This window comes from Lipotes vexillifer, unplaced genomic scaffold, assembly GCF_000442215.2.
Source record: "Lipotes vexillifer unplaced genomic scaffold, Lipotes_vexillifer_v1.1 scaffold54, whole genome shotgun sequence".
In the NCBI taxonomy this organism is placed as follows: domain Eukaryota; kingdom Metazoa; phylum Chordata; class Mammalia; order Artiodactyla; family Lipotidae; genus Lipotes; species Lipotes vexillifer.
The window spans coordinates 2158609-2185158 of record NW_006789324.1 but is presented as its reverse complement, the minus strand read 5'-3'; the positions used below and the strand labels follow the sequence as shown (position 1 = coordinate 2185158).

At 37.1% G+C, this 26550-nt stretch overlaps 1 protein-coding gene across 1 annotated transcript in view; it reads left to right on the top strand.

Annotated features, from left to right (window-relative positions):
• OMA1 (OMA1 zinc metallopeptidase) overlaps positions 1-26550 on the top strand; it is a 74862-nt gene that overhangs the window by 37178 nt on the left and 11134 nt on the right. The window contains exon 8 of the mRNA XM_007462571.1: positions 10354-10503. Within this exon, the coding sequence (XP_007462633.1) occupies positions 10354-10503 (150 nt within the window). The remainder of the gene's footprint in view (positions 1-10353; positions 10504-26550) is intronic.

Below are 26550 nucleotides of genomic sequence, written 5' to 3'. Positions count from 1 at the left end.
CTTCTCTCCTGGATGCCAAGTACTGAACCGTTCTGGAGTTCCTGCGGCATGAGGCTGTCGGTCAGCTGCCGTGGAAGCAATAATAGCCTAGTGATAATGAGTGAGCTCTGGGGCCAGAATTCCTAAGCTTGAGAGTCTGCTTTGCCAGAGGCAGTACTAGCTCTGTGATCTTGGGCAAGTTATCTTTCCCTTCTGTACTTCAGTTTTCCTTATCAGTATGAAAGGAACAATAATAGGACCTATATCACAGAGTTAATACAGTTAAGGTCCTAAGAGCGTGAATCTTCTAATTATTTATATTCAAATGTCTGCTGTTATTTCTTCTTTCTATTTCACAAGTATCTCAACCCTGACATATTCAATGTTAAATCCTTGATTTCTCCTCACACCTATTTCTCTTCTAGTCTTCCTTTCCCCCAGATTATACCACCTTCTATTCAGTTGCTTTTGGAAAAAATCTGGAGTCCTCCTTAGTACTTCCCTCTTCTTTATCATTTGCATATAATCTTTCACCAAGTCCTGGTTGTTCTCTCTATAAAGTGTATCTTACTATGTTTCCATTTCCACTGTCAGCATCTGCACAGCCTCCTTATAGCTTTCGTTGACTCCAGTCATACTCAACCTGCATTCTGTTCTCCCCCATGCCACAAATAAGAGGCAGGTTCAGTGAGCTAGGATGCTCACTTTCTCAAGGTAAGACTTAGATGGTCATTGGCCAGCATTTCCACCAGATTCTTCAGTTTCTGGGCTGAATAACCCCCTACTTCTGACTGGCACATTCTCTTTCCTATTTGTTAATACAAGCAATTAGAAGACAGATCTTTGAGGCCCAGATGTCACTCTCTTTAAGTGATGTACATAGCTTTTCTCTGACCTATTGGGTTAATTTTCATTTATTAGATCAACATATTTAGTGTGTACCTATCATTTACTACAATGTAGGGATACACAATAGTTACACAAGTGGTAATTAGCCTAGTGAAGATGTTGATGGGTGTGTTTTTGGCATGGCAGGCAGCATGTTCAAAGGCAACAGAAATGATGGTCTAGTCCAGGGGTTGAAAATTCTGTATGGTTAAAATGTAGGTAGTATTCAAGAGCACCAGTGTCAAGAGATAAAACTGAAAAGTAGGTAGAGACTTCTCGTTAGCAATTTTAGGATTTTATGCCTTATCCAGCATGGCGGTCAGGACCTTGGACTCAAGAGTCCAAGACTCTTAGACTCAAGAGTCAGACCTGTGGTTTGAACTCTTGTCTCCTCGACATGAGTAGGTAAATCCTTTAACCTCCTCAAGTCTATTTTCTACTCTGAAAAATAGCAATAATGATCACATTTACCTCAAAGGTTAATTTGAACATCCTGAATTTGATTCTTATTTGTGGCTTGTGTCCTCTTTTTGGACACTGATGCATCAGACTCCTTTGACTTCTTGCCATTTAATATTCAGATCACATAATTCTCTTATTCCCAATTCTATCCTTATTAGGCAACCTTCTGATTATAGTCTGGCTTCCTTTGTACCATGCCTACGAGGGAGAGAACATGCTGACTTGAGGACACAAATGCCCTGTGCCCTTGTAGTTTGGGCAGTTATAGTTACTGCTGTAAACTAGTAAGTTGGCATTCTTATTTTATGTCAATCTTGTGAGCTTGATTAATGGGAACTGTTCCTGAGAGATGGACCTACCTATTGGTGATGTGCTGTCCCACTGGTTTATGAGATTTTAAGGCCAAGAGCTAAACAATATGGAAAATTCATTAAAATCAAGTTACTCTGAGGCCTCTTTCAAAATATACAGCTTGCCTCCTCTAGAGATACTCTGTATCTGCTCTGCTGTTGGCTGTGAGTTTATTTTGTATCTTTACATTTTTATAGTTGTAGTTTTAAATTTTCATTTATGAGATATTTTATCATTACATAAATAATCAGAATGAAAAACATAGTTATAAAAACTGGTAGGACTGAGGTGTCCCAAGTGCAGAATAACAGCTAGCTGTCCAGTTGTCAGCTGACAGAAAGGTGTCCCGTGAAGTATTTGATTTTGTTGTGTGTGTATTCATTTGTCACTGTAAAGAGAATTTGACACTTTACAGTCATTTACAGAAATGACTTTTGTTTATTTGATTTCACAGAAAACTATAATTTTGAATATCTATTTCTTAAAGATGAGAAAGAAAACTAATTTTCTTTTAGTGGTCCTATGCTAGAGGACAGCCTCTTAGGGCACTGTATATGATTGTTATTGATTGTCACAGTGACTGGGAGGTAGGATTACTGGTGTTTAATGGGCATCGAGGGGGCAGGGATATTAAATATACTATGGTGGCCTGGAGAGCTCTCCAGAGAGAGGAGTCCAGCTCCAAAAGCTTGTAAGTGCCCCTCTTGAGATACATAGCTGGGTTATTTCTTCAAGTAACCTGAATAACTATGCAGGTAGCACCATCTAGTGAGAGAAATAGGTAATAAGCAAAATCTACTTTCATCGTAGGAATAAGAGAAAATTGAAAATTCTAAAGTTTCTGTAAAATAATAGGTTATAGAATCACAGACTTTTAGAGCAGTAAGGAAAATTGGAGATCATCTGATCCACCTTCTCCTTTTACAGATTAGGAAATTAGGTTCCAAAGAGTTGCAGTGATTTGTCTGATAACATACAGCTAGTTAGTAGCAAAAGCCAGAGCTAGAATTCAGGTCTCCGAGTTTTCCAGGTTAGTAATCTGAGCCTTCTTCATAGCAAACTATCTTTGTGTTCTATTTGGGTTAATATCTTAGGTTCTTTTTCAGTGATTCATTTAAGAAAGAAAAAATAATAAATGAGAACATTTCACTTACTAGGTGTGTTATGAAGTAAACTTTCATAATGCAAATATTATGCATTACATCTCATTTTGAACCTAATTGTTCCACCTAGAGAAATGAGACAAGCTTTTGTGTTTAATTTTTTTAGTTGCTATGATTTCAGCACTAGTATTAAATCTTATGATAAAACTTCAGGATAGAGAAAAAAATAAATACATGAAATGTATTAAAATTATGTTGACAATGAACTGACATGTTGGAAATCAAAAATGCAGAAAATTTAAAAATGAAATGAAATATAAAATAATGGCAGTCTCATTTTTCCTCTTTGTTAGGGTACATAAAATAGTTTTGATAAGTCAAAGTTTTTTCTTTCTTTTTAAATAAGAGAGATTGGCATATATTGAGGATGGTTTAGCTGTAACCATCCCAAGACTATATCACATTTAGTTGGAAAAGAGCTTTTTAAAATTATTGACTAGAAAAATATTGTTTAGACAAGAAGTGGGTTATTAAGTAAAGTGAGCATTAACAGGCAATGTCATCTATCAGCAGTATTGGGAAAATGAACCTGTTAAAGTGAGAGACTGAAATAAACTAGTTCCCTGGTAGATGATGAGGACAGTGATAACAGTAGTGCTGATAACACTGATGATGATTTTGGCAACAATGATAATAGTTATCATTTCTTTATGTGCTGCACATGTTCTGAGTGTTTTAAATGTGCTAACTTTTCTAATCTTCATAGCAGCCCTGTGAAGTATAGGTTCGTTTTTACGTATGAAACTGCGGGATAGAGAAAGCAAGTAACTTGTCAAAGGGCTCACATATAGTAAAGTTTTCCCCTTCTATTTCTGAAATGGAACTTTTTATCATACTTTAACCTGCTAGGAACAATTTTGGCCATCTGCAGTATTGCCCCTAAGATGACCATTTCTATATCTGTTTTAGTTCCTTTAAGTCTAATTTTAAAATAGCCTCAGAGTATTCTTCTACATCTAGGAGTCCAGTTACCCTTCTCCCACAGTCCTTTGTAGTATTATTTCAGATGGCTATTTTATTTACCACATGTCTACATGGAATAGAGGAGAGAATGCCAGAATGACTGGGACAAGTGTAGGGTGTTAATGCCATTCCAAAAAAAATTCAGAGCTGCTAGTGTCAGAATTTACCTCTTGGAGAGGATGATGGCTGACAGGAGTTTGGTTGGAGAGTCTAGGTGAATAGAGAGAGCACAATTCAGAGACACTTTTCTTCTTTGTACTTCTAATGAAAATTTTGGCTACAGGTAGGGTGTACTACGTCTAGGTCTAATCATATATTTCTCTCTAATATTGTTTTGACCTTGGGAAGTGTTCAGATTATAAGAATAGCTCTTATACTATTGTACTCTTATGAATATGAGTTTTTAGTTAAATAGTAGCAACTTGTCAATTAATATATCCCCTAATGCACATTCTTGCATATTGATATTATAGGCTAAATAAACTAAATCCTTCTTTAGTTGTAAATTCATGACATCATCACTTATGATCGTATTGAGGATCCTGCAATAACCATAGGCCTGTGGTTGCTCACCAGGGGAAAAGAAGAGTAAAAATAGTGTCTACTATGTTCTAGATTCTGGGCTTGGTACTTTACAAGAGTTACCACATTTAATCCCAATGATCCACTGCTTTAATTTCATTTTTACAGATAAATTTGAGACTCCTACAGACTAAATTATTGGCCCAAGTTCACACACTCTGGAATCGGTCTCCTTGGGTTCAAATTGTAGCTCTGTCACTTACTGGCTGTGTTACCTTAGCAAATTATTTGACCTCTGTAGGCCTTGGTTTCTTTGATCTATAAAATGAGCATAATTACAGGATTTACTGCATGAGGTTGTTATGATTAAATGAGTTAATATAATGAATTAATATCTGTAACATAGTATCTTGTAAGTGATTATTATTTAAATAAAATAAATAACTGGTATTTTGAACCCAGTCTTTCTGGTTCTAACACCCAGTCTCTTCCCATTACCCCAGCATAATGTCTCAAAAAGTATTCCAGGACCAGTGTATTTTACTAAAACATATTTTATGTTTCCTTTGAACAGCTGTGGCCATTACTGGGTCTCTTTTAAAAAGGAATGTTGTCTAGAAAGTCTCATTCTTTCTATCTTTATGTACTTACAAACACTTGATAAACACAAATTCCTTACTTTGCCATAATTTTTTTTTTTTTTTTTTTTTTCTTGCGTTATGCGGGCCTCTCACTGTTGCGGCCTCTCCCATTTGCGGAGCACAGGCTCCGGACGCGCAGGCCCAGCGGCCATGGCTCACGGGCCCAGCCGCTCCGCGGCACGTGGGATCCTCCCGAAACGGGGCACGAACCCGCGTCTCCTGCATCGGCAGGCGGACTCTCAAGCACTGCGCCACCAGGGAAGCCCCACTTTGCCATAATTTTTACTGAGGCAAGCGAGTTATGCTTGTGATGGGCTAAGTATTTATTTTAAAAATATTTGTATTGTGATCTATAATTATCACTTCTTTTTCTTTTTTTTATTGTGGTAAGAACATTTAACATGAGCTCTACCCTCCTAACAAATTTTTAAGTATATAATACATTACTGTTAACTATAGCCATGATGTTGTACAGCAGATCTGTAGAATTTATTTATCTTGCATAAGTGAAAATTTATGCCTGTTGAATAGCAACTTCCCATTTCTCCTTACCCCTAGCTCCTGGCAACCACCATCTACCCTCTGCTTCTGTGAGTTTGACTGTTTTAAATACCTCATTCATATAAGTAGAATTATATAGTATTTGTCCTTCTGTGACTGGTTTATTTCACTTATTGTTTTTTTTTTAATTTTATTTTTAATACAGCAGGTTCTTATTAGTTATCTACTTTATACATATTAATGTATATATATGTCAATCCCAATCTTGCAATTCATCCCCCCACCCCCCTCTATCCCCCATGCTTTCCCGCCTTGGTGTCCATACGTTTGTTCTCTACATCTTTGTCTCTATTTCTGCCCTGCAAACCGGTTCATCTGTACCATTTTTCTAGGTTCCACATGTTAATACATGATATTTGTTTTTCTCTTTCTGACTAACTTCACTCTGTATGACAGTCTCTAGATCCATCCATGTCTCTACAAATGACCCAACTTCATTCCTTTTTATGGCTGAGTAATATTCCATTATATATGTGTGCCAAATCTTCTTTATCCATTCATCTGTTGATGGACACTTCGGTTGCTTCCATGTCCTGGCTATTGTAAATAGAGCTGCAATGAACATTTTGGTACATGACTCTTTTTGAATTATGGTTTTCTCAGGGTATATGCCCAGTAGTGGGATTGCTGGGTCAAATGGTAGTTCTATTTTAGTTTTTTAAGGAACCTCCATACTGTTCTCCACAGTGGCTGTATCAATTTACATTCCCACCAACAGTGCAAGAGGGTTCCCTTTTCTCCACACCGTCTGCAGCATTTATTGTTTGTAGATTTTTTGATGATGGCCATTCTGAACAGTGTGAGATGGTATCTCATTGTAGTTTTGATTTGCATTTCTCTAATGATTAATGATGTTGAGCATTCTTTCATGTGTCTGTTGGGATCATATGGTTTTTATTCTCCAATTTGTTGATGTGGTGTATCACATTGATTGATGTGTGGATATTGAAAAATCCTTGCATCCCTGGGATAAATCCCACTTGATCATGGTGTATGTTACTTTTAATGTATTGTTGGGTTCAGTTTGCTAGTATTCTGTTGAGGATTTTTATGTCTATGTTCATCAGTGATATTCGTCTGTAATTTTCTTTCTTTGTGATATCTTTGGTTTTGGTATCAGGGTGTGGTGGCCTCGTAGAATGAGCTTGGGAGTGCTCCTCCCTCTGCAATTTTTTGGAAGAATTTGAGAAGGATAGGTGTTAGCTCTTCTGTAAATGGTTGATAGAATTCACCTGTGAAGCCATCTGGTCCTGCACTTTCGTTTGTTGGAAGATCTTTAATTACAGTTTCAATTTCATTACTTGTGATTGGTCTGTTTATATTTTCTAATTCTTCCTGGTTCAGTCTTGGGAAAGTTGTACCTTTCCAAGAATTGATCCATTTCTTCCAGGTTGTCCATTTTATTGGCACATAGTTGCTTGTACTAGTCTCTTATGATCCCTTGTATTTCTGCGGTCAGTTGTAAATTTCTCCTTTTTCATTTGTAATTTTATTGATTTGAGTCCTCTCCCTTTTTTTCTTGATGAGTCTGGCTAAAGGTTTATCAATTTTGTTTATCTTTTCAAAGAACCAGTTCTTAGTTTCATTGATCTTTTCCTTTTTTTTTTTTTTAGTCTATTTATTTCTGCTCTGATGTTTATGATTTCTTCCCTTCTACTAACTTTGGTTTTTTTTTTTTTTTAGAATTCAAATTTATTTATTTATTTAACATTTGACAGTCTTTTTTTTTCAAACAGAAAGTCACAAAAATTATAATCATCCTCTTCAGTTTACTCAATCCTATGTAATTAATTTTTTTTTCATCTTGATCTTTTGTTAGCACTTTTATGAATTCATCAGTTTTCCATTAACTTTGGGTTTTGTTTATTCTTCTTTCTCTAGTTTCTTTAGGTGTAAGGTTACATTGTTTATTTGAGACTTTTCTTGTTTCCTGAGGTAAGAGTGTATCACTATAAACTTCCCTTTTAGAGCTGCTTTTGCTGTGTCCCATAGGTTTTGGATCATCGTGTTTTCATTTTCATTTGTCTCCAGGTATTTTTTTATTTCCTCTTTGATTTCTTCAGTTATCCATTGGTTGTTTAGTAGCATATTATTTAGCCTCCACTAAACAATATACTTTTAAACAACCAATGAATTCAAAGAAGAAATCACAAGGGAAGTTAATAAATACTAGAGATGAATGAAAATGAAAACATAATATACCAAAAATTATAGGACACAGTAAAAGCAGTAGGAAGGGTGACTAGTAATTAGATTGAGAATCAGTAATCAAAATCTTCCAGCAGAGCAAAGTCCTGGATCTGACAGCATCACCAGTGAATTCTACCAAGCATTTAAAGAAGAATTAATACCAGTCCTTCTCAAACTTTCCCATAAGACTGAAGAGGAGGGAACACTTCCTAACTCATTCTGTGAAACCAGTATAATTCTAATACCAAATCCAGACAAAGACACTACAAGAAAAGAAAGCTACTGACCAATATCCCTTAAGAACATTGATGTAAAAACTCTCAACAAAATACTAGCAAATATAATTCAGCAGCCTATTAAAAGGATTATACACCATGGCCAAATAAGATTTATCCCTGGAATGAAAGAATGGTTCAACATATAAAAATTAATCCAAGTGATATGCTGTATCAACAAAATGAAGGAAGAAAGCCACATGATTTTCTTAATTGATACAGAAAAAGCATTTGGCAAAATTCAACACCCTTTCATGGTAAGGAACAGCAACAAAATAGAGGTAAGAATAAAACTCCATCATTGCAATAAAACCCATATATGAAAAGCCCACAGCAGCAAAGACTGAAAGCTTTTCCTTTAAGATAGTGAACAAGGCAAGGATGTGCACTTTCACTTCTATTCAACAAAGTACTGGAAGTTTCTAGTCAGCAAGAAAAAGAAATAAAAAGCATCCACATTTTAAAAGAAGAAGTAAAATTATCTCTGTTTGGAGATGATATGATCATGTATGTAGAAAATCCTAAAGACTCTACAAAAAAAGTTGTTTAATAAACGAATTTAGCAACGTAGCGGAATAAAGTCAGCACACAAAAATCAGTTGTATTTCTGTACATGAACAGTGAACAATCTGAAAAGGGAACTACAAAAATAATTCCATTTACAGTAGCGTCCACAAGAATAAAAGACTTGGGAATTAACCAAGGAGGTGACAGGCTCGTACGGTGAAAACTACAAAACATTTCTGAAACAACTTACAGAAGACATAAATGAATGGAAAAACATCCTGTGTTTATGGATTGTAAACTTAATATTGTTAAAATGTCAGTACCCAAAACAATCTACAAATTCAATGTAATCCCTATCAAAATTCCAATGACTTCTTTTTTGCAGAAATAGCAAAACCCATCCTAAAGTTCATATGCAATCTTAAGGGACCTGAATAGCCAAAACAATCTTTTTCAAAGAACAAAACTTAGAAGGTTCACAAGTCCTGATTTCAAAACTAACTACAAATTTGCAGTAATCAAAACAATGTGGTATTAGCATGAAAGGCATATAGGCTAATAGAATAGAATAGGTTAGCCCAGAAATAAACCGTCACACATATGGTCAAATCATTTTTTTGTCGAGGGTGGAAAATGGGTAAAGGACAGTCTTTTCAGGAAATAGTGTTTGGGAAAGCTGGATATCCACATACAAAAGAGTGAATATGGACCCTTACATAACACCATAAACAGAAAATAACTCAAAATTTTTTAAGGACCTGAGTGTAAGACCCAAAACAATAAGACTGTTAGAAAAAAGCATAGGGCAGAAGCTTCACAACATTGGTTTTGGTAATGATTTCTTAGCTGTGACTCCTAAGGTGCAGTTGACCGAAGGAAAAATGGACAAACTGGACTTCATGAAAAAAAAAAAAATTTGCATCAAAAGACACCATCCGGGCTTCCCTGGTGGCGCAGTGGTTGAGAGTCCACCTGCCGATGCAGGGAACGCAGGTTCGTGCCCCGGTCCGGGAAGATCCCACATGCCGCAGAGTGGCTGGGCCCGTGAGCCATGGCCGCTGAGCCTGCGCGACCAGAGCCTGTGCTCCGCAACGGGAGAGGCCACAATAGTGAGAGGCCCGCATACCGCAAAAAAAAAAAAGCCACCATCCACAGAGTAAAAATATGGCATGGCCGCTGAGCCTGCGCGACCAGAGCCTGTGCTCCGCAACGGGAGAGGCCACAATAGTGAGAGGCCCGCATACCGCAAAAAAAAAAAAGACACCATCCACAGAGTAAAAAGAGACAACTCACAGAATGGGAGGACGTATTTGCAAATCATATATCTGATAAGGGATTAATATCTGAATATATAGAGAACTTCTAAAACTCAACAACAACAAAGTCCTGATTCAAAAATGGGCAAAACTGTCTTTTCTTTATATTTATTTGAGGTCTTTTCCTAATTATTCTAGTGGTATAGATGAAGAGTAAAATTTCTTTAGTACAGTTTAATAACAGATTAGATTTCAAAATCTTTATATGAAACCTAAATTTTTAAAATTCGTGTGGAAGATTTTTGCCCTTGATACATGTTCTTAACATCCATCATACTGAATGAAAATAGTGGGTGGTCTTTGGGAGTGGGATTATTGTGAATGTTGTGTAGGGGGAAGGGCAAGGGAGGAAGATTCTTTTTGAGTTCTATAATACCATATTGGTTGAGTTTTTTTTTAAAGCAATGAGCATATTCTACTTTTATTAAAATGATAATGGAAAATATTTTTAAAACATGTAATGACATAAAGGTAAATTTAAAATAATGTCCTCATAACTAAGCTTACTTTGTGCTTTTATTAATTTTGATTTTAGGCTTGTGTGGACGTCAGAGCTAGTTCAGTGTTTTGGCAACAGATGGAATTTGCAGAAAGCCTCCATGGTCTTCCCAAGTTGCCAGAATGGTTATCTACACACCCTTCTCATGGAAATCGAGCCGAGCACTTGGATAGACTCATACCTCAGGTAAGCTAACACTGCGTAAGGCAAGACATTATTTTTACTGTATCATTTATTTTTAATACTTTACTTCTTGTGCTTAGAAAAAGAGCACTAGAAAAAAATCCTTTGTATTAGTTTGCTTTCTGCTAATTCTGCTAAAAACATAGAATAAATAATCAGCTATTTTGATTGCCATCAGTTTTCAAAGGATTTGACTGAGAAGTAAAATCCTGCTAGTCCGCAAGTCTTAGTGAAGAAATTGGTATGTATAGTTGACTTTTCTTTCTTTTTTTTTTTTACATCTTTATTGGAGTATAATTGCTTTACAGTGGTGTGTTAGTTTCTGCTTTATTTTTTTATTTTTTATTTTTTTTGCGGTACACGGGGCTCTCACTGTTGTAGCCTCTCCCGTTGCGGAACACAGGCTCAGGACGTGCAGGCTCAGCGGCCGTGGCTCACGGGCACAGCCGCTCCGCGGCATGTACGATCTTCCCGGACCTGGGCATGACTTCCGGCAGGCGAACTCTCAACCACTGCACCACCAGGGAAGCCCTAGTTTCTGCTTTATAACAAAGTGAATCAGTTATACATATATATATGTTCCCATATCTCTTCCCTCTTGCGTCTCCCTCCCTCCTACCCTCCCTATCCCACCCCTCTAGGTGGTCACAAACCACCGAGCTGATCTCCCTGTGCCATGTGGCTGCTTCCCACTAACTATCTATTTTACCTTTGGTAGTGTATATATGTCCATGCCCCTCTCTCACTTTGTCCCAGCTTACCCTTCCCCCTCCCCATATCCTCAAGTCCATGCTCTAGTAGGTCTGTGTCTTTATTCCTGTCTTACCCCTAGGTTCTTCATGACCATTTTTTTTCCCCTTAGATGCCATATATATGTGTTAGCATACAGTATTTGTCTTTCTCTTTCTGACTTACTTCACTCTGTATGACAGACTCTAGGTCCATCCACCTCACTACAAATAACTCAATTTCGTTTGTTTTCATGGCTGAGTAATATGCCATTGTATATATGTGCCACATCTTCTTTATCCATTCATCCGATGATGGACACTTAGGTTGCTTCCATCTCCTGGCTATTGTAAATAGAGCTGCAGTGAACATTGTGGTACATGACTCTTTTTGAATTATGGTTTTCTCAGGGTATATGCCCAGTAGTGGGATTGCTGGGTCAAATGGTAGTTCTATTTGTAGTTTTTTAAGGAACCTCCATACTGATTTCCATAGTGGCTGTATCAATTTACATTCCCACCAGCAGTGCAAGAGTGTTCCCTTTTCTCCACACCCTCTCCAGCATTTATTGTTTGTAGATTTTTTCATGATGGCCCTTCTGACCGGTAAGAGATGATACCTCATTGTAGTTTTGATTTGCATTTCTCTAATGATTAATGATGTTGAACATGCTTTCATGTGTTTGTTGGCAATCTGTATATCTTCTTCGGAGAAATGTCTCTTTAGGTCTTCTGCCCATTTCTGGATTGGGTTGTTTCTTTTTCTGTTATTGAGCTGCATGAGCTGCTTGTAAATTTTGGAGATTAATCCTTTGTCAGTTGCTTCATTTGCAGATATTTTCTCCCATTCTGAGGGTTGTATTTTGGTCTTGTTTATGGTTTCCTTTGCTGTGCAAAAGCTTTGAAGTTTCATTAGGTCCCATTTGTTTATTTTTGTTTTTATTTCCATTTCTCTAGGAGGTGGGTCAAAAAGGATCTTACTGTGATGTATGTCATAGAGTGTTCTGCCTATGTTTTCCTCTAAGAATTTGATAGTTTCTGGCCTTACATTTAGGTCTTTAATCCATTTTGAGCTTATTTTTGTGTATGGTGTTAGGGAGTGTTCTAATCTCATACTTTTACATGTACCTGTCCAGTTTTCCCAGCACCACTTATTGAAGAGGCTGTCTTTTCTCCACTGTATATTCTTGCCTCCTTTATCAAAGATAAGGTGCCTATATGTGCGTGGGTTTATCTCTGGGCTTTCTATCCTGTTCCATTGATCTATATTTCTGTTTTTGTGCCAGTACCATACTGTCTTGATTACTGTAGCTTTGTAGTATAGTCTGAAGTCAGGGAGCCTGATTCCTCCAGCTCCATTTTTCTTTCTCAAGATTGCTTTGGCTATTCGGGGTCTTTTGTGTTTCCATACAAATTGTGAAATTTTTTGTTCTAGTTCTGTGAAAAATGCCAGTGGTAGTTTGATAGGGATTGCATTGAATCTATAGATTGCTTTGGGTAGTAGAGTCATTTTCACAATGTTGATTCTTCCAATCCAAGAACATGGTATATCTCTCCATCTGTTTGTATCATCTTTAATTTCTTTCATCAGTGTCTTATAATTTTCTGCATACAGGTCTTTTGTCTCCTTAGGTAGGTTTATTCCTAGATATTTTATTCTTTTTGTTGCAATGGTAAATGGGAGTGTTTTCTTGATTTCACTTTCAGATTTTTCATCATTAGTATATAGGAATGCCAGAGATTTCTGTGCATTAATTTTGTATCCTGCTACTTTACCAAATTCATTGATTAGCTCTAGTAGTTTTCTGGTAGCATCTTTAGGATTCTCTATGTATAGTATCATGTCATCTGCAAACAGTGACAGCTTTTACTTCTTCTTTTCCGATTTGGGTTCCTTTTATTTCTTTTTCTTCTCTGATTGCTGTGGCTGAAACTTCCAAAACTATGTGAATAAGAGTGGTGAGAGTGGGCAACCTTATCTTGTTCCTGATCTTAGTGGAAATGGTTTCAGTTTTTCACTATTGAGGACGATGTTGGCTGTGGGTGTGTCATATATGGCCTCTATTATGTTGAGGAAAGTTCCCTCTGTGCCTACTTTCTGCAGGGTTTTTATCATAAATAGGTGTTGAATTTTGTCGAAAGCTTTCTCTGCATCTATTGAGATGATCATATGGTTTTCCTCCTTCAATTTGTTAATATGGTGTATCACGTTGATTGATTTGCATATATTGAAGAATCCTTGTATCCCTGGAATAAACCCCACTTGATCATAGTGTATGATCCTTTTAATGTGCTGTTGGATTCTATTTGCAAGTATTTTGTTGAGGATTTTTGCATCTATGTTCATCAGTGATATTGGCCTGTAGTTTTCTTTGTGACATCTTTGTCTGGTTTTGGTATCAGGGTGATGGTGGCCTTGTAGAATGAGTTTGCGAGTGTTCCTCCCTCTGCTATATTTTGGAAGAGTTTGAGAAGTATAGGTGTTAGCTCTTCTAAATGTTTGATAGAATTCGCCTGTGAAGCCATCTGGTCCTGGGCTTTTGTTTGTTGGAAGATTTTTAATCACAGTTTCAATTTCAGTGTTTGTGATTGGTCTGTTCATATTTTCTATTTCTTCCTGATTCAGTCTTGGTAGTTTGTGCATTTCTAAGAATTTGTCCTTTTCTTCCAGGTTGTCCATTTTATTGGCATAGAGTTGCTTGTAGTAATCCCTCATGATCTTTTGTATTTCTGCAGTGTCAGTTGTCACTTCTCCTTTTTCATTTCTAATTCTATTGATTTGAGTCTTCTCCCCTTTTTTCTTGATGAGTCTGACTAATGGATTGTCAATTTTGTTTATCTTCTCAAAGAAGCAGCTTTTAGTTTTATTGATCTTTGCTATCGTTTCCTTCATTTCTTTTTCATTTATTTCTGATCTGATTTTTATGATTTCTTTCCTTCTGCTAACTTTGGGGTTTTTTTGTTCTTCTTTCTCTAATTGCTTTAGGTACAATGTTAGGTTGTTTATTTGAGATATTTCCTGTTTCTTAACGTGGGATTGTATTGCTATAAACTTCCTTCTTAGATCTGCTTTTGCTGCATCCCATAGGTTTTGGGTCGTTGTGCCTCCATTTTCATTTGTTTCTAGGTATTTTTTGATGTCCTCTTTGATTTCTACAGTGATCCCTTCGTTATTAAGTAGTGTATTGTTTAGCCTCCATGTGTTTGTATTTTTTACAGATCTTTTCCTGTAATTGATATCTAGTCTCATAGTGTTGTGGTCAGAAAAGATACTTGATACCATTTCAATTTTCTTAAATTTACCAAGGCTTGATTTGTGACCCAAGATATGATCTATCCTGGAGAATGTTCCATGAGCACTTGAGAAAAATGTGTATTCTGTTGTTTTTGGATGGAATGCCGTATAAATATCAATTAAGTCCATCTTGTTTAATGTATCATTTAAAGCTGTGTTTCCTCATTTATTTTCATTTTGGATGATCTGTCCATTGGTGATAGTGGGGTGTGAAGTCCCCTACTATGAATGTGTTACTGTCGATTTCCCCTTTTATGGCTGTTAGTATTTGCCTTATAAATTGATGTGCTCCTGTGTTGGGTGCATAAATATTTACAATTGTTATATCTTCTTCTTGTATCAATCCCTTGATCATTATGTAGTGTCCTTCTTTGTCTCTTTTAATAGTCTTTATTTTAAAGTCTACTTTATCTGATATGAGAATTGCTACTCCAGCTTTCTTCTGATTTCATTTGCATGGAATATCACTTTCCATCCCCTCACTTTCAGTCTAGTATGTGTCTCTAGGTCTGAAGTGGGTCTCTTGTAGACAGCATATATATGGGTCTTGTTTTTGTATCCATTCAGCCAATCTGTGTCTTTTGGTGGGAGCATTTAGTCCATTTACATTTAAGGTAATTATCGATATGTATGTTCCTATTCCCATTTTCTAAATTGTTTTGGGTTCGTTATTATAGGACTTTTCCTTCTCTTGTGTTTTTGTCTAGAGAAGTTCCTTTAGCATTTGTTGTAAAGCTGGTTTGGTGGTGCTGAACTCTCTCAGCTTTTGCTTGTCTGTAAAGGTTTTAATTTCTCCATCAAATCTGAATGAGATCCTTGCTGGGTAGAGTAATCTTGGTTGCAGGTTTTTCTCCTTCATCACTTTCAGTATGTCCTGCCACTCCCTTCTGGCTTGTAGAGTTTCTGCTGAGAGATCAGCTGTTAACCTTATGGGGATTCCCTTGTGTGTTATTTGTTGTTTTTCCCTTGCTGCTTTTAATATGCTTTCTTTGTATTTAGTTTTTGACAGTTTGATTAATATGTGTCTTGGCGTATTTCTCCTTGAATTTATCCTGTATGGGACTCTCTGTGCTTCCTGGACTTGATTAACGATTTCCTTTCCCATATTAGGGAAGTTTTCAACTATAATCTCTTCAAATATTTTCTCAGTCCCTTTCTTTTTCTCTTCTTCTTCTGGAACCCCTATAATTCGAATGTTGGTGCGTTTAATGTTGTCCCAGAGGTCTCTGAGACTGTCCTCAGTTCTTTTCATTCTTGTTCTTCTGCCTCAGTTATTCTGCTATTGATCCCTTCTAGAGTATTTTTAATTTCATTTATTGTGTTGTTCATCATTGCTTGTTTCCTGTTTACTTCTTCTAGGTCCCTGTTAAATGTTTCTTGCATTTTCTCTATTCTGTTTCCAAGATTTTGGATCATCTTTACTATCATTATTCTGAATTCTTTTTCAGGTAGACTGCCTATTTCCTCTGCATTTGCTAGGTCTGGTGTGTTTTTATCTTGCTCCTTCATCTGCTGTGTGTTTTTCTGTCTTCTCATTTTGCTTATCTTACTGTGTTTGGGTTCACCTTTTTGCAGGCTGCACGTTCGTAGTTCCCGTTATTTTTGGTTTCTGTCCCCAGTGGCTAAGGTAGGTTCAGTGGGTTGTGTAGGCTTCCTGGTGGAGGGGACTAGTGCCTGTGTTGTGGTGGATGAGGCTGGATCTTGTCTTTCTGGTGGGCAGGTCCACGTCTGGTGGTGTGTTTTGGGGTGTCTGTGGCCTTATTATGATTTTAGGCAGCCTCTCTGCTAATGGGTGGGGTTGTGTTCCTGTCTTGCCAGTTGTTTGGTATAGGGTGTCCAGCAGTGTAGCTTGCTGGTCGTTGAGTGACGCTGGTTTTTGGTGTTGAGATGGAGATCTCTGGGAGATTTTCACCATTTGATATTATGTGCAGCTGGGAGGTCTCTTGTGGATCAGTGTCCTGAAGTTGGCTCTCCCACCTCAGAGGCACAGCACTGACTCCTGGCTGCAGCACCAAGAGCATTTCATCCACATGGCTCAGAATACAAGGGAGAAAATGTAGAACAAAGGAGGATAAAATAAAATAAAGTAAGTTAAAATAAAAGAAAGTTATTAAAATAAAAAATAATTATTAAGAAAAAAAAATTTTAAGTAAAAAAAAACAAAAAGAAGGAAACAAAAAAAAAATGGACAGACAGAACTCTAGGACAAATGGTGAAAGCAAAGCTCTACAGACAAAATCTCACACAGAAGCATACACATGCACACTCACAAAAAGGAAAAGGGGAAAAAATAATATATCTTGCTCTCAAAGTCCACCTCCTCAATTTGGTATGATTCGTTGTCTATTCAGGTATTCCACCGATGAAGGGTACATCAAGTTGATTGTGGAGATTTAATCCACTGCTCCTGAGGCTGCTGGGAGAAATTTCCCTTTTCTCTTCTTTGTTCATTCAGCTTTGGATTTGGCCCCGCCTTTGCTTGTAGGTTGCCAGAGGGCGTCTGTTCTTCGCTCAGACAGGAGGGGGTTAAAGGAGCAGTTGATTCGGGGCCTCTGGCTCACTCAGGTCGGGGGGAGGGAAGGGTATGGATGCGTGGCGAGCCTGGGGCTGCAGAGGCCAGCATGACGTTGCACCAGCCTGAGGCGCGCTGTGCGTTCTCCCGGGGAAGTTGTCCCTGGATCGTGGGACCCTGGCAGTGGCGGGCTGCACAGGCTTCCCGGAAGGCGGGTGTGGATAGTGACCTGTGCTCGCACACAGTCTTCTTGGTGGTGGCAGCAGCATCCTTAGCATCTCATGCCCGTCTCTGGGGTCCATGCTGATAGCCGCGTCTCACACCCGTCTCTGGAGCTCCTTTAAGCAGCGCTCTTAATCCCCTCTCCTCGTACACCAGGAAACAAAGAGGGAAGAAAAAGTCTCTCGTCTCTTTTGCAGCTCCAGACTTTTCCCTGGACTCCCTCCCGGCTAGCCGTGGTGCACTAACCCCTTCAGGGTGTGTTCACACCGCCAACGCCAGTCCTCTCCCTGTGATCGGACCGAAGCCCAAGCCTCAGCTCCCAGACCCCGCCAGTCCCGGCGGGTGAGCAGAGAAGACTTTTGGGCTGGTGAGTGCCAGTCGGCACCAGTCCTCTGTGCGGGAATCTCTCCGCTTTGCCCTCCGCAGCCCTGTGGCTGTGCTCTCCTCCATGGCTCCGAAGCTTCCCTCCTCTGCCACCCTGAGTCTCTGCCTGGGAAGGGGCTGCCTAGTGTGTGGAAACCTTTCCTCCTTCACAGCTCCCTCCCACTGATGCAGGTCCCATCCCTATCCTTTTGTCTCTGTTTATTCTTTTTTCTTTTCCCTATCCAGGTACGTGGGGAGTTTCTTGCCTTTTGGGAGGTCTGAGGTCTCCTGCCAGCGTTCAGTAGGTGTTCTGTAGGAGTTGTTCCACGTGTAGATGTATTTCTGATGTATCTGTGGGGAGGAAGGTGATCTCCGCGTCTTACTCTTCCGCCATCTTCCCCCTCTCCCCTAGTTGACTTTTCTTGATAGTGAAGCTTTACCCTTTTTAGTATCATACTTTTTAATTTTTAAAAAAATTGGTGAAAGTCTAAAACTGAAGGCGTATTTTTCATCATACTGATCATAATCTTTTGTTAGTGATTTAAGCGTATCATTAAACATACCAGTTAATGAGTTGTGCAAAAATCTTGGGTCAACTGGGTGTTAATTCCAGTAGTGACACTGGAATTTGTTTTCTTAGGGAAAAAAAAAATCCTTCATTATTAGTTTGCTTTCTGGTTATTTCTTTTAAAAGATAGAATAAAGCAAGTGCCATGTGCTCTTCTTTTTCTCTTTTATTTTTGTAGAATTCATTAATGTATCAAGCTGAAGCAGCTTTCTCCCAACTCGTATTCAGTGTCTTCTAAAAACCTTTTGATTTAACATCAGTCAGAATGTTTTCTGTGCTTTCCACATAGGTACAAAATGAATGTCAGACATCTTTAAGCCAGGCTACGTGCTCTCTTCTGTCTCACTTGCATTAAATTTGCTGGTTGGTTATAAAAGCAGAATATTCTTTACCAATTTAAGAATTGGTTTTGGGCTTATTTGCTAAAGGATAACACAACAAATACAGATGTATAATAAAACTGTCTTTAAATATGTTTTCAAATTCTGGTGAACAAACATTGATTACCTATTATAGGAAAGATACAAAAGAAATAATACATGGTCTTGATATTTGCAGATGCTAAGATAAGTACAAAATGATTCTTAATATATTAAAGAATACGAATTATCATAAGAAAAGTAGAAATACAGTGGTATACATTTTGAAGGAAGAATAGCCTGCATCTCATTTGGGATGAGAAACTACCATAAGATGCATTAATTCATTCGTGAATATTTATTCATGTTCACTGCTAATCTACCATTCTGTGTTCTGTTGCTGGGGAATGAGCAAGGAGCAAAACAGTCTCTGTTTTCTTGGAGCTAACTTTCTAGTTAGGTAATGCAAACAATAAACAAGCAAACAAACATACATACAGTATGTCAAGCAGCAATAAGCACGTTGCAGAAAAACAAAGCAGGTTAAAGGTAGGAGAGAAGGCTGGGGAGCAGAGGATGTGTACTAGTCATTGTTCGCTTGTCAAGGAAGACCTCACTAAGCAGAATCTGGAAAGAAGCAGGGGAGCAAGTCCTGTGAGTATGTGGAAGGAGAATCTTTTAGGCTGAGGAAGCAGCAAATCACAGGACCTGAAGTGAAAGTATGCTTGGTGTGTTCAGGGAGTAGCAAGGAAGACATTGGGGCTGAATGTAGTAAGGGAGGCGAGAATGATTGAGGTGTACGGGGGCCAGGCTGTAAAGGGTCGTCTAAACCATTGTAAGAACTTGACTCTTATTTCAAGTGATATGGGAAGCTAAGAGAGGGTTTTGAGCAGAGGAGGGACTTGATCTGACTCAAGTGTTTTATAGTGATAGCTGGAGCTCCTGTGTGGGCTGTAGTGGGGCAAGGATGGAATGAGGAAGACTATTTAATAGGCTCTTGAAATAATCCTGGTAAGAGATTATGGAGACAGAAGAGAGGGAGAGAAGTGGTCAGATTTTGGATTTATTTTGAAAGGAATGATGACAAGATTTGTTGATATTTTGAGCATACTTTGTGCCTTTTATGAACACTGGGGACAGCCAGACATAGCTTCTTGAGACCTATCCTAAATATATTTCATTTATACTCTTAATTTGAAGAAAAAATATGTGAGAAAGAAACAGCAGTGAAATTTACTTGATATAATGTGTAGTAATTATTCGTCTTAAAAGACAACATAGGACTGGGACAATACATGTTTCATTAGTAACTGGTTTGTATTGAAGAGCACTGACTCTGAGAGTCTTCTTAGTGCCATCTAACACCCAGGGACATCATACTACCCTGGGAGGCTTAACCTATCTCTAAAGCCATAATAACCACATGGTTTTCTCTTAGAATTTCCTTTCTTTTTTATTTTTGCTTAGTGAAATTCTAAAAATATATGGTTCGCTTAAAATGGATAATAAGTTCTACCCAACTTTTATCTGATGCCTGTCCTAAATTCCAAGTTTTCATTTTATTATCAGATAACTAAGGATCTTTAAAGAAGTAATAAATGTGCTTTGAAAAGTCTTTAAAATAATAATGAATCGATTAGTGAGTATGAAGAAAAGTGGTTGGAGAAACTGATTTGTTATTTGGAAGCCAATGGCAAAGAAAAATATTGAGAGATATTTTACTTCTAAAAATAAACTATGCTAGTTCAGAAACTTAATTTGAAAAACTCATATAATTTCTTGTATTTTCCCCCCAAGTGATAAAATTCAATTTGAAAGTAATAAAGCTCTACTACAATATTGGGAATAATTCAGTGGTTGAAGTGAAACTGATAGTTAAGGCGTGAGTATATTGTTAATTAGAACACATAGTCATAATTCAGGGATTGGAATTCCCTATCATAGGTCTAATTTCTGTAATGGAAGAAAGTGATTCCTCAGGCAATATATGGAATTATGTGAGTCTGTATACTACTAAAGACTACCTATTTTGGGTTAGATTTTATTTAAGGTTTTTTCCTACTTAAGTGAGGACAATGTTATAGTCTACCTAAAGCTCATGTCCTTTGACATTCCTGACAGTATGCCTGAAGTAATGTATACCTCTAAGGTAGTTGGGAATCTAGCACCATACCACAGAGGTGTCTAGGCCAGAGATGAGGATTTCAAAGTCACCAAGAAAAGGTGATAGTTGAAGCAGTGAGAGCAAGTTCACTTAGGAAATAAGCAAAGAAAATAATCCTAGACAGTTAGCAGTATTAGGTGGATTCCACATTTAATTGGTAAGAGGAAGACAAAGCCTGTAGTAGATGAGGTTCATAGGAGGAGAAAAGATCAAGAAAATCAGGAAAGATTCTTTGGTCCTCTGAGAATACAAATCTTGGTAACTTTGATTTTTTTTTTAATTTAACTTATTAAAGATTGCATATTTTTATTTTTTAATGTTTTCCTTGAATATCATCACAGAAGTGTATTATTTCTTACCGTACCATATAAACATTTAAGATGTTTTAAATCTGTATTTTATGCATTCAACAAATATTTATTGATTACTTGTTATGTGCCAGATTGTAGGAATTGTAGGTTCAGTGACAAAATAGACAAAAAACCCTGCCTAAGGAAGCTTATTCTGTAGTAAAGGGTGACAGACAATGAATAGAATAAACTAGTACTGTACAGAATAAATCACCAATATATTGTATGTTAGTCAGTAATAAGTGTTAGGGAGGAAAAGAAAGGAGGAGGAATAGTGTATTATCTTGGGCTGCCATAACAAAATACCATAGACTGGGTAGCTTAAGCAACAGAAATTCATTTCTTCACAGGCTTGAAGGCTAGAAGTACAAGGTCAGGGTTCTGGCTTAAGCAACAGAAATTCACTTTTTCTCAATTCTGAGGGCTGGAAGTCCAATAATAAGGTTATAGCCGGTTCAGTTTCTGGTGAGGTCTCTCTTCCTGGCTTTCAGACAGCTAGCTGCCTTCTCCCTATGTCCCACTTGGTGGAGACAGTGATTGCACTAGTGTCTTTTCTTTTTATAAGGGCACTATTCCATCATGAGGGCCACACCCTCATGACCTCATCTAAACATTACCTCCCAAAGGCCCCATCGCTAAATACTATCACATTGGGAATTAGAGCTTCAACATATGAATTTGGGGAGGACACAGTACATTCCATAGAAGATAGGTAATGTGTGAGCAGAGGTGATCATGGTGCTGGAATAGCTGTTTGAAATGGGGTTGGGAAAAACAGAGCTGGAGGAATCAGGCTCCCTGACTTCAGACTCTACTACAGAGCTATAGTGATGAAGACAGTATGATACTAGCACAAAAACAGAAATATAGATCAATGGAACAGGATAGAAAGCCCAGAGATAAACCCATGCACATATGGTCACCTTATCTTTGGTAAAGGAGGCAGGAATGTACAGTGGAGAAAGGACAGCCTCTTCAATAAATGGTGCTGGGAAAACTGGACAGGTACATTTAAAAGTATGAGATTAGATCACTCCCTAACACCATACACAAAAATAAGCTCAAAATGGATTAAAGACCTAAATGTAAGGCCAGAAACTATCAAACTCTTAGAGGAAAACATAGGCAGAACACTCTATGACATAAATCACAGCAAGATCCTTCTTGACCCATCTCCTAGAGTAATGGAGATAAAAACAAAAATAAACAAATGGGACCTAATGAAACTTCAAAGCTTTTACACAGCAAAGGAAACCATAAACAAGACCAAAAGACAACCCTCAGAATGGGAGAAAATATTTGCAAATGAAGCAACTGACAAAGGATTAATCTCCAAAATATACAAGCAGTTCATGCAACTCAATATCCAAAAAACAAACAACCCAATCCAAAAATGCGCAGAGGACCTAACTAGACATTTCTCCAAGGAAGATACACAGATTGCCAACAAACACATGAAAGGTATACAGATTGCCAACAAACACATGAAAGGATGGTCAGCATCACTAATCATTAGAGCAATGCAAATCAAAACCACAATGAGGTATTACCTCACACCGGTCAGAATGGCCATCATCAAAAAATCTACAAACAATAAATGCTGGAGAGGGTGTGGAGAAAAGTGAATCCTCTTGCACTGTTAGTAGGAATGTAAATTAATACAGCCACTATGGAGAACCGTATGGAGGTTCCTTAAAAAACTAAAAATAGAACTGCCATATGACCCAGCAATCCCACTACTGGGCATATACCCTGAGAAAACCATGATTCAAAAAGAGTCATGTACCACAAAGTTCATTGCAGCTCTATTTACAATAGCTAGGACATGGAAGCAACCTAGGTGTCCATCGACAGATGAATGGATAAAGAAGATGTGGTACATATATGCAGTGGAATATTACTCAGCCATAAAAAGAAATAAAATTGAGTTATTTGTAGTGAGGTGGATGGACCTAGAGTCTGTCATACAGTGTGAAGTAAGTCAGAAAGAGAAAAACAAATACCGTATGCTAACACATATATATGGAATCTTAAAAAAAAAAAAGGTTCTGAAGAACATAGGGGCAGGACAGGAATAAAAACACAGGTGTGTCTTTATTCCCGTCTTACCCCTAGGTTCTTCATGACTTTTTTTTTTTCAGCTCGGTGCTTTGTGATCACCTAGAAGGGTGGGATAGGGAGGGTGGGAGGGAGGGAAACGCAAAAGGGAAGAGATAGGGGAACATATGTATATGTATAACTGATTCACTTTGTTTAAAGCAGAAACTAACAAACCATTGAAAAGCAATTATACTGCAATAAAGATGTTAAAAAAAAACAGGAAAACAAAACGCAGACGTAGAGAATGGACTTGAGGACATGGGGATTGGGAAGGGTAAGCTGGGACGAAGTGAGAGAGTGGCAGGGACATATATACACTACCAAATGTAAAGTAGATAGCTAGTGGGAAGTGGCTGCATAGCACAGGGAGATCAGCTAGGTGGTTTGTGACCACCTAGAGGGGTTGGATAAGGGAGGGTGGGAGGGAGATGCAGAGGGAGGAGATATGGGGATATATGTATATGTATAGCTGATTCACTTTGTTATACAGCAGAAACTAACACACCATTGTAAAGCAATTGTACTCCAATAAAGATGTGAAAAAAAGAAATGGGGTTGGGTCAGAGGAGGTTTCACTGGGAAGATGGTATTTGAATGAAGACTTGAAATAAGTGAGAGAGTGAGCCATGTAGCTTCCTAGGAGGAAGAACCTTGCAGGCAGAGGGAATAGTAAGTACAAGTCCCTGAGGCAGTAGTGAGCCTGGTATTTGATGACCAGCGAGGAAATCAGTGTAATTGGATGGGTTAAGCAAGGGAAGGTGGAGGGTGCAGGCTCTACAGCCCCGCCAAAAAAAAAAAAGACTGGCTTTTGTCAGAGATGGAACACCACTGGAGGGTTTTGAGCTGAGGACTAGAGGAGTAACAGGATCTGAATTGTGTTTGAAAAGAATGTGATCTATGGCTCCTACAAAGCAGTACAATCATATAATTTTGGAATATTTTAGTATAGTATATTGTTCAGAAAATAGACTAGTTCCTTTCTTGTTTCTAAATCAAGAAAACACCCCCAAATTAGAAAAAAAAATACCCTCGTTTTTTTTTAAATGTGAATTCTGAGATAAAGCATGTGTAAATGCCTAGTTAAATATAATCCTGTGATCCACTATCATTTAAAAAGGATAAATATAGGGTTATAGTAATAATATTATTTGTAGTTAATAATATGTTATAATTTTATTTACTTGAAATAATCAGTTAAATTTAGGAAACACATGTTCCACATATTCGGTTACCATAACAACTTGGGAGAAAAACTGAAGAACAGATGTTATATCAACCTGTTGATGTTTAATAGTATGACAGTTTTGAAATTATAGTTACAATGTTCAGGTTTTAAATTTATATATATATACCATACGTTGTCCTCGAAAGACCTTATTTAATTTTCTTTCTGTAAGTATCATTATACAATATGAATAGGTGTGAATAAGAGAAACTGTATGATAACCCAGGGTAGAAATTTACTTGAAAGATTTATCTTACAGCTGAAAGCATTTATATTGAATTTTCTATTATTTCTTCCCTCACCAACTCTATGCTATCCTTTCCTTGGTGAGGGGGAAGGGGATGGAGAATAATAGAATACATAGGAAAAACGATTAATTTGGACTTACTAGTTGTCTGGGGTTATGTTATTGTAGTCATAATTTTGAATAGGATTTATTTTTTAACGTTCTTAGAACTTTCAATTTCAGCTTTATTTGTAAACTGTTTTTTAAATCTTGAGTTTCAACGTTACTACATTTAATATTTAGACATGAGAATCAGTGGCAGACTATGAATGCATTCATTTTAATCTCATTTTATTTCAAATTTTTTAAACTTTCAGGAAGGTGGGGATTTTAACTCGTGTAAATCATTCTTACACATTTATAATTGGACAAAGTAAATGCATAAATCATTAATATTATACATCTCATAAGTAGAATATATGAGTGTGTTTAACATTGAAGTGAAATGTCGTTGTTGGCCAATGTACACAAACATACAGTGTTCACCTTGCAGAATTTCATTTTGTCTGACAAGAAGAGTGTTGAGGAAAAGGCAAATATCATAGCAGCTACTGTAATTGATTGGCCTCTGAATCATATAAAGCCAGGAAGCCTGACAGTAACATTGTCTAAAACCTTAAAAAAATATTATGGTGCATGTGATGTGTATCTACTTGAGGCTGAAATGAATGGGCTATTAGAAAAAACTTGCTTTTATAGGGAAAGGGGAGAAAAGTAATGATATTTTTAGAAAAATATGTTTAAAATTTGAGGTGATTTTTTTTCCTTGAAATGTCTTGCTTTCTATTTTCAAAGGAAGCTTTTAATCTAATTATGAGGCTTCTTTGGCTTTAATTTTTTTCCTGTCTTTTTTCCTTTTTTGAGCTTAATTATTATAGTTTATATTTTTATGCATAAATAATTGCTGTTTTACTTGATATATAGTACCTAGAAGAATCCTGATATGTACCAGCAGTCGTTTTATAAATATTTCTATTATCACTGAGAATAAATGCAGCCATTTCTTAATACCTGATTCTCATATGTTAGGAGTGGTTGATCATAAAATTTTATTTGAAAACTTTTCCATATTATTTTATCATTCCAGAGGATAATTGACCTGTGTCAAGGTGGCCTTAATTTTTAATTTTTTATATCTATTCAAAGTTTTAGTTATTTATACTTAATTAGACCACTTAAAAAATTAGTCAGACTGCAATTTCCATTGCAGTTTATGAAAGGAAATGAGTTAGAGGAGAAAAAAAAATTTTAAAGGTAAAATCATGACTTACACAAATATAAAATGAACCACATTTGAGATTTTATTTAACTTATTATTAATGAGGGAGCCAGTAATATCTTACAACTAGTTCAGATGACTGTACAAGTAGGTGCAAAACTGATGCATTCATAAGGCAATAATCAGTTGCATTTCACCAGACATAGTTCATTTCCTTTTCTGTGGACAAGTATCATTTACATTGTTTTAAGTTTTCTACAACTTACAGAGTGGTAAAATCTCTCTAAAACAATGAAAGGCTGGGATAATACCAAAGGATGCCTCTGACAGGGTACCAAATGATCTTTTAATGCCCATTTCAAATTCTTCCACAGTTTTCTCTGTTTTTATTTCCTGTTGTCTTCCATTAGCCTTTCAAGTTGATACCAAATCAAATCATCCTGTCAGACTAATATATAAACAGAAGTTTTGTTTTGTTATTTTTAAGTAGCCCCATAGACATTATCCTTGTATTTTCTGTCTCTTAAAGTGGTAACCTACTATTCTCATTATTTTCTGTTAAATTTGTTTCTAGTGAGTTTTTGCATTGAGATTATTGATGCTAAAATTTCAGATCTTTTGAAAAGTATATGCTTAACCTTCAGAAATCATGGGAAAGA